This window comes from Chenopodium quinoa, unplaced genomic scaffold (genome assembly GCF_001683475.1).
Source record: "Chenopodium quinoa cultivar QQ74 unplaced genomic scaffold, ASM168347v1, whole genome shotgun sequence".
In the NCBI taxonomy this organism is placed as follows: Eukaryota; Viridiplantae; Streptophyta; class Magnoliopsida; order Caryophyllales; family Amaranthaceae; genus Chenopodium; species Chenopodium quinoa.
Genome location: NW_018743858.1, coordinates 691,637 through 700,621, shown reverse-complemented (window position 1 = coordinate 700,621; position 8,985 = coordinate 691,637). Strand labels below are relative to the sequence as shown.

At 31.3% G+C, this 8,985-nt stretch overlaps 2 protein-coding genes across 2 annotated transcripts; both read left to right on the top strand.

Moving 5' to 3' along the window:
• Positions 1-1,863: 1,863 nt before the first annotated feature.
• LOC110686459 lies at positions 1,864-4,434 on the top strand. Its single transcript, XM_021863083.1, has 8 exons — positions 1,864-2,052; positions 2,140-2,275; positions 2,387-2,639; positions 2,999-3,243; positions 3,439-3,535; positions 3,625-3,933; positions 4,018-4,114; positions 4,201-4,434. The coding sequence occupies exons 1-8, from the start codon at positions 1,864-1,866 to the stop codon at positions 4,432-4,434; spliced, it is 1,560 nt and encodes a 519-aa protein (XP_021718775.1).
• A 2,241-nt stretch (positions 4,435-6,675) lies between these two features.
• On the top strand, positions 6,676-7,959 carry LOC110686458. The gene is made up of 5 exons (XM_021863082.1): positions 6,676-6,720; positions 6,827-6,922; positions 7,012-7,110; positions 7,217-7,418; positions 7,790-7,959. The coding sequence occupies exons 1-5, from the start codon at positions 6,676-6,678 to the stop codon at positions 7,957-7,959; spliced, it is 612 nt and encodes a 203-aa protein (XP_021718774.1).
• Positions 7,960-8,985: the final 1,026 nt, after the last annotated feature.

Below are 8,985 nucleotides of genomic sequence, written 5' to 3'. Positions count from 1 at the left end.
ACAGTGAAGGTGAGGGAGTGTGTTGATGAGTGGGAGTTGGAGGAATGTAGTAGCTTTGCTATGTGCCAATTCATTTTCTATGTATCATAGTCTAGCTTTTTATTTATCAAAAAGACTTTGATATTTACATATTCTTTTTATACAACTTTGAACATACTTATATGAAAAGAGCTAGAAAGAAAAAAGGTGGCTACTAAAAAAAAATCTGAACATATGTAATAAGAAAAGATTAATAAAGAAAAAGTTATGGATAAATGATCGAACAAGTATTGACATACCTTCAATACTTCATTAAATTAAAAAAAAATGTGGCATCGATATACATGTAAATATATAAGCAGCAGTTGATATATGAATAGTTATCTTAAGTGACTAAGTGAGTGCTATATGTGAGTGCATTGGAACCTATTATTTTCTCCAAGGCTAAGTTATAGTATTCTAATAGTGACAAGCATGATATATAGATGCCTAATCTTATAGATATAATCACGTATAGTTAATAATTAATACTCCGTTTAATCTTTAATTGTTACATTGTCTATAATGACTATTTTTTTACTAATTACGACTTTACCTTTTGTTTGGGTTATTACTAATGTTATATCTATTTCCACTTACATTAGTTATAACTAAGGTTATTACTAACTATTTCCACTCACAAATTTTTAACTCTAATATCTCTTATAACAATTTTAATACTTCAACCACTTCACTTACATATTATTACATTGAAGTCAAGTAAACTATCTAAAATTATGGGCCAATCAAAGTTTAACAACTACAAATATGGATGGAGTAGTAAAAAAGAAACAATGTAGCCACATGTGAGAGGGTAAAGAGACTAATTAACTGTAATTTCTAAAGTGTTGTAAATTATATGCAAAACTGCATATAAAACTAAATTGTTCTCCCTCCTTGTAACTTATATTGGTTTCATTTTTTTGAATTATTCTCAGGTTATCATCTGTTACAGTTGATCACCAAAAAGTGTTGAACCCATTCTCCAAAAATATTGTCCTCTTGGAATTCATTGAAAGTTTACTAAAATTACTCTTGGTACCATTGACCCTGAATAAAAGGTATGTCTTTAAAACTAAATGAAATTTGTAACTTGACATTATATAAAATTTTATGTCACTTGTCATAATATTTAAATATCCTCTATTTTTTCAAGCTTAGTATTCTAGCTTTTCTTGTTTAGATAAACTATGTGCTTCATGTGTTAGTTAGTTTAATTACTTAAAACTTAATAAAATTGTATGATTGTCAACATGGATGTGTTTACTGATAAAAGTTGGGTAAAATTAAACAGAGCACATGGTCAGTACAGAGTGGCATTAACTTCATTTTTAGATCATGCATTTGCAACAAATGCAATTGAAAACAAGATTGCTTGTCCATGTGGAATTTGTGCAAATCGTTTGTATCATGAAAGACACATAGTGATGAAACACATTATGAAAGGAATGGATGTTGATTATCAAAAATGTATTTGGGTTTTTCATGGAGAATCAGGGTTTATTGTTGATAATGATTGCTTAGAGGGTAATTTGAGCAATGTTAGTGATAATGTAAGTGAAGATGGTATTTTCAAAATGGTAGAAGATGCATTTGACTTTCATGAAACAACAACTAATTCATCTGGCATAAATGCTGAAGCCGAAGCCTTTTTTAAGTTACTCGAAGATGCTGGACAACCATTATATGATGGTCGTAAAGAGTTTAGCAAGCTTTCTTTTATTGTTGAGGTGTATCATATAAAATGTCTATATGGTGTGACAGATGTAGCATTTGATGCACTAGTCAAACTTTTTAAAAAAAGCTCTTCCTGAAGATTCTTTATTGCCAAACTCTTTTAAACAAATGAAAAATATCATTAAAAAGCTTGGTTTGGATTATAAAAAGATTGATGTACGCCCAAATGATTGTGTGCTTTTCTGGAAAGGTAAAATTGGATTAGATAAATGCCCAACTTGTGATGCATTGCGGTGGAAAACATCAAATGATGGAACAATCATAGAATTGGCTAATGGTAAAAAGGTTCCAGTAAAGGTATTGCGTCACTTTCCCTAGATCCCTAGGCTGAAAAGGCTCTTTATGTCATCCAAAAAATCTCATCTCATGCATTGGCATGCTAAGCGGGAAAAGAATGGCAAGATGAGGCATCCTGCTGATTCATGTGCATGGAAAGAATTTGATGAGAGGCATTATGATTTTTCTAAGGATCCTCGAAATGTAAGGCTTGGCTTAAGTAGTGATGGTTTTAATCCTTTTGGTATGATGAGTACCCAATATAATATATGGCCGATAGTTTTGATGACTTATAATTTACCTCATTGGCTATGTATGAAACAACCATATTTCATTCTTTCATTACTTATACCAGGCCCCAAGGGTCTAGGAAATGATATTGATGTGTTCTTAGAACCTCTAATTGATGAGTTAGAAATACTATGGAAGGTCGGTGTAGAAACTTATGATGCCTCAAGATGTGAAACATTCACATTACATGCAGCTTTAATTTATACCATCGACGACTTCCCTGCCTATGGTAACCTCTCTGGTTGGCCAACAAAAGGTAAACGTGCATGTCCTTATTGTAATGTTGATACATGCTCTATATATCTTAAAGGAAGCAAGTAACAATGCTACCTAAGGTTTCGGCGCTTCTTATAAGATACTGATGCTTTGCGCTACAATGGAAAAGCATATGATGGGAGAGTAGAGTTAGCACCTCCTCCTAGATGCTGGACAGGATAAAAACTATTAGAGCAAATGAAAGATGTCGATGTGGTATTTGGAAAACACCTTGATACCAAAAAATTGAATAAACAAAACAAGCGAAAAAGGGGGGTAGAAAATGTCCCATGGAAGAAGAAAAACTCTTTTTTCAGATTAGAATACTGGGAACATCTACCTATCCATCATAATCTAGATGTCATGCATGTGGAGAAGAATGTTTCAGAGAGCATCATTGGTTACATTTTTGGCATTGAAGGAAATCAAAAGATACTACCCTCTCACGTCTTGATTTAGTACATTTGAACATAAGGAAGAATCTCCACCCAAAAGAAGTTAGTGGGAAGACATATCTACCTCCTGCGAATTTTACACTAAGTAAGAAAGAAAAGGAAGAGATGTTAGCTGTATTAGCTTCTGTTAGAGTTCCAAATGGTTATGCAGCAAATATTAAAAGGAGGTTTGTTGATGGTAAACTTTCTGGTTTGAAAAGCCATGATCATCGTATACTTATGCAACAATTGTTACCATTGGCTCTTAGGAAAATGCAAAATAAAGAAGTTAGTCGCGTGTTGATTGAATTTTGCAACTTTTTCAAGGAGTAGTTATGCTTTACGGCTCTAACAGTAGAAGACTTAGAGAAGTTAGAGAAGCGCATTGTTGTTATACTTTGCCTTATGAAGCGTATCTTTTTACCAGCTTTCTTTGATATAATGGTACACTTAGTTATACATTTACCATATGAAGAAAAGATTCTCGGTCTAGTTTTCCAACGCTGGATGTATCCTATAGAAAGGTTTTTTTTTTATGCAATTCTTATTCATCATATGAAATTGTTAATAATCTATAAAATATGTTAATTACGAATTTTATTGTATGTGCTAGGTATCTGCAAACGTTACAATCATATGTGAGAAATAAAAGTTGTCCAGAAGCATCTATTGCAAATGGAGCCCTTGCTGTAGAATGTCTTGGTTTTTGTGCTCGATATATGCAAGATGTGGAAACAAAAGAGAATAGACCATCAAAGGAAAATGAAGGGAATGGAAATGACGTACATATAGGATTGTCAATTTTTTCCTTAAAATGTCGTGCAATGTCAAAAAAGAAAAACTACAAGCCTGGTTATTATGTAATTGAACAAGCCCATAACTACGTTTTAGCTAACTGTGAGACAATTCAGGTTTACGCAAGGTATGTAAATTTTAGATTATTAACTTGTATTTTATTTTCATAATATTAAATTACTTTCGTCTGATTATATATGTTGTATTTTAGGGAGTATTATAAGGCTCTCTGTGAGCAATACAACAATAACTATGAGATTATTGATGATATGTATAAAAGAAATTTTTCAAAGTGGTTTGCTAACAGTGTAAGTTTGGTACCATAACCAAATTATTATTTATTTGTTTATTTGTTAAGTCACTTTTTAACTTAATTAATTTCATAAATTTTCAGGTTTCAATGCATGTGTCTAGTGACACTTGTGTAGCTGATGATCTGAAATATCTTAGTTGTTTTCCTAGCATGTGGGTGAATACAATGACAAAATTCACTTGCAATGGTTATCGATGGCGTGTGAAGAAAATTGATAAAGGATGCGTAACTCAAAATTCTGGGGTGGTTGTTAATGCAGACACAAATGCTGGAAATGTAGCATACTTTGGAGTCTTAACTGAAATTTTGGAATAGACTTATCCTCATGGAAGGAGTGTGTTGTTGTTTCGTTGTGATTGGGTAGATCCAATTAGTGGGGTTAAAAAAGACGATGAATTTACTTTAATCAACTTGAAAAAAATTTGGAAAACAGATGAGCCTTTTGTTCTTGCATCCCAAGCATGCAAGTATTCTATGTCCCAGAGTTGTTGAAGGAAAAAAATTGGCATGTTGTTATCATAACAAAACCTAGAGATCTATATGAAATGGAGGAAGATGTGATACCTGAAGTGGATCATATGAATGCACCTCATGATTCATATAATGAGATAGATGTTGACACATTTAACAGAGTACGACAAAATGTTGCTAGTGTCACAGTTGATGAAATGTTAAGCAAGTTGATTCAAGATAAAGTTCATGATGGAATAGAGGAGGATCATAGTAGTAGTGAAAATGATGAAGAAGATGATACTTTATATGATTATTAACAACTTATGATAATTTTTTTTATTACATCTAATGTGTTTTAAAGCCTTTTTTACCACACACACAAATATATATATATATATATATATATATATATATATATATATATATATATATATATATATATATATATATATAATAATTCTAAGCTAACATGTTTTAGAGCCTTTTTTTTTGTGTTGCGTGGTGTATGTGTATGTCTTCCTTATTTTTATATTAGACAAATTTTAGCTCTTAATATCTATAATATTGCACATAGTTTATGGGGTACTTGGTGATCATGCAACAAACTACCATGGCCTCTTTGAAGACAAATGTGATAACTCGGGATCAATTGGTGGTATATTTCTCACTCTATTGTATTTTACTATCTTTTCTTGAGTTTAATTATTTTAGTTATAAGTTCTCTGTTTTTATGTTTACACAGCAAATGAGTACAAAAAATTCAAATGGTAAATTATTAAGGTGTAGTCCAAGGGGTAATAGTTCTGCCACTCCCAACACAGTATCGCATCCAAATGCTCAACGATCTCTTTTCTCAACAAATGGGGTGACCACTGTGCATTCAAATGCAGGAACTTCTATAGAAAATTCATGTGCCGGTAATTAATTGTGTATTGCTTTTATTTTATTCATGAACCACAATATATTATATTACAGCAATATATAATGTTCTCTAATAAGAGTTACAACATTTGATTTTTGCTTAGCTATTTGAATAAAGTATACTAAAATATGATAATAACACAATTTCATAGAAACTAGCAATCAAGAGGTGGTCCATGCTACTTAACAGCATGGGTAAGTAACAATTTATAATAGAATGTGCATGCGTATTGGATTATTATTCAGTCACTTGGTTTTTGAATGTTAATTTTTTTTTTTTTTTTTTTTTTTTGGTATCTTTATTGCTCAACGTAAAGAACTCCAAAATTCACCATGTTGTGATCATGATAATCAGCAAAAGGAGAATATTTCGAATCAAAATGGTAGCCGAGATTAAAATGTTCCTTCAAGTAGCATGCATCTCGGTATGGATATTATATTTATATATTTTCTTATATAGTTATATATATACATTTTTTCCAATGTTTACTTTTAATGATCAGCATCTTTGTCATGAAATTTTCTTCTCACAAACCATTATACATATGTTTGTTGTTTGGACTAGGACATAGTCCAAGACATCTTAATACATTTGGTAACTTAGAATCTAATATCTCAACAAACTTCAATGAGCCAATAAGGCAAGAATATGAAGCAGATTATACTAATCATGATGAGATACCCTCGCAATGTGGTTATAATACCACAAATAGGAGGAGAATTCAAGCAGCTCAACCAAGGAATAAGAAGGGTCGTGGTGCTAATAAAACTAAGGTTTTGAAGCATCGTATGTTTGTTGAGGTCAATGAATATGGACAACCTGTTGGTGACACAGGGAGGAAATTGTCCTCTTTAAATGGTTGTCTAGCACGAGATCCTAGAAGACTGCCATTAGGTTGTTGGGATTGGAGGTTGCTAAGTAAAAAAAAAAAAGATTGTGTGTGGGAGGAAGCAATGGTAATTAGTAAATAATTATTAATATCTATATTTACTATGTATTTTTTGGTACAGCAATCATTTGAATTTCCCATAGGACGAGAGCCTTATGATTGGGCAATGAAGACTATGAATGCTGCATGGAGACTCCAAAAATGTGAGTTAAAAGATAAGATATTTTGATGGAAGAACCCATGAAGAAGCAATTGCTCAAAGGAATTACAAGTACCATATATACCTGAAAACATGTGGAAGAATCTGGTGGAATTTTGGGAATCTCCTAAAGGTGAGGTAAAACCTTAAATCATGTACTGCATAAGTAGAAGATATAACATTTACAATTACTTTTTTTTTTTTTTGCTTATCCTGAAATCAAGCTCGTTTAAATAAAATTTAGGAAAGAAGCAAAAGAAATATTGAAAATAGGAGCAAGTCAATGATGTGTCATTATGCTAGCTCTAAGAGTTTTGCACGTATACGAGCAGAAAAAAAGGTATCTTAGCAATATCTATTATTTCATTTTATTTCAATGAATGGATTGTGGTTTTACTATATCATTGTACATTTTTTTTACCGTATCAGAAAAAAGAAGGAAAAGAGCCTGATCCTCTTGACGTATTGCTAGAAACCCATGAACCAAAACAGGGTTCTCGACTTGATAATGCATCAGCTACTGTGAAAGTATGGTTTTGTCTTTATTATTTTTGGTTGATTATGGAAACTTAGAGCAAGCTACTATCAAATTATAAATTATTTTTTATTTTCTTTTGTCTTTTAAAATATGTAGAAAGCAATTCAAGAAGATTTGGCTCGCCTCCCTCAAAGTTCTAGCCCATGTGCTTATGAAGAACAACGCTTAGCCATTTTCAGAAAATATGTGGGAGAAGATAAAAATGGTTATGCTAAGAATTTTGGCTTGGGGGTTAAGGTTCCTCGATCTCGTACAAAAAGATGCGCTTTGGAGGAAGAGCGTGCCAAGAGAATTGAAGGTGAGATGAAAGTTCAAATTGAGAGGAAGCTTAATAAAATGACCAATTTGATGACAAAATTCTTTCATCTTCAGGTAATAAATTTTGAGATATTAATTCCATTGTCTTTATGCTTTTATTTTCGTTTAATTTATAATCTCTCTAAAATTCCACCCTTTCTAATATAATTTCAACTTCTTTACCTCCCCTTTCATATAGTTATTAGTTAGTTTCAGATTACGAGAAAATGTTATAATGACACAAAGTAAAGTATTGTAGTTGTCTTCTTACTTAGCTTGTTATTGTTTCTATGATTTATCTTATTCATTTAATAAATGATTTATTTTATTTTTAGGGTATTTCAAAAGAAGAAATTCTTATTCTTCTAGAAGATGAAGAAGATGAAGAAGATGGGGAAAATGCTAAAGAAGAGGAAAATGCTGGTAGTGAATGCAATGATGAAAATGAGAAAGATAATGAAGATTTTAATGACTATGGAGGTGAGGAACATGACTATCATGCACAAAATGATGAAGACATGGAATTTTATGATTATGATTAGTGATGAAGACCACGCACATATATATTTTTTGGGTGGAATGAATCTTGCTTATGCCTAGCTATATATGATGTACATTTGATAGATAGTTGAAGGTGTTTTGCAGACCATAAGCTCTCTTTTGAAACTAACTTGTAATGAAGAGTATTATGGCTCACATTGTTTTGGATTGATATATTTATGTAAATTAAACAAGTTTCGCGATTTATGAATGAAATTTGCTTTATTATAATGGTGCGTGATAGTAGTTATGGGAAATTTTATAATATAGAGAAAAAAATAGCAATTATAAGCTTAGCTTGATAGTATTACCAACAACTTAAATTCAATGAAATAGTTAAAAAAGACATTGGAAAAAGTTATTACCAATAGACTATATGTATTGGTAAAACCTATACCATCATTACAATATATATTGGTAAAAACACTTCCAATATTAAGTAATTGTTGGCAAATGCGTTACCAACAAAAATTACTAACAAAGGATATCTATTGTAACAAATAATAATACCAACAGACCATAATTATCTGTTGGCAATACTTTTACCAATGGAATTTTTGCCAACAAATGACCAACAGAAAATTATCCGTTGGCAAAGACTATTAACAACAAATAAATAACATTTCCCAACTAATACTACTCTGTTGTAAAAAGCTATTTTTCTTGTGGTGTAACTTTAAATTCCTCAATCTAGTTGTTATAATCCATAACTTATCTTTAAGGCAATTCATTATGCAATCATTGATTCTTCCAACATCATTAATAACTTCTCTATATCAATTAACTTTGTCATCAATCCCTTAGAGTAAAATCCCTTGTGTAACCACCCAAACAATCATTCCCTGACTAACTTCATTAAATCCCTTCACTAGGTATTATTTCTTCAAAATAAACTTCGATTTCAAACAAATCCCTTTATCTCAATTACTATTTCTTGTACTTCCTTTCACTTCAATTGACTCAAAATCCTCTAATTTTTGTATTAAGTTCCTTCAAATATTCAACCATCAACAATTTTGCTTTAAATA

Coding starts and splice junctions, on each gene's coding strand:
- LOC110686459 (XM_021863083.1), top strand. CDS start 1,864: ATGAAAAATATCATTAAAAAGCTTGGTTTGGATTATAAAAAGATTGAT. Junction 2,053..2,139: donor GTAAAAAGGTTCCAGTAAAG/GTATTGCGTCAC, acceptor TGGCATGCTAAG/CGGGAAAAGAATGGCAAGAT. Junction 3,244..3,438: donor TTTGAAAAGCCATGATCATC/GTATACTTATGC, acceptor TCTTTTTACCAG/CTTTCTTTGATATAATGGTA.
- LOC110686458 (XM_021863082.1), top strand. CDS start 6,676: ATGTGGAAGAATCTGGTGGAATTTTGGGAATCTCCTAAAGGTGAG. Junction 6,923..7,011: donor GTATACGAGCAGAAAAAAAG/GTATCTTAGCAA, acceptor TTACCGTATCAG/AAAAAAGAAGGAAAAGAGCC. Junction 7,419..7,789: donor GCGTGCCAAGAGAATTGAAG/GTGAGATGAAAG, acceptor TTCTTCTAGAAG/ATGAAGAAGATGAAGAAGAT.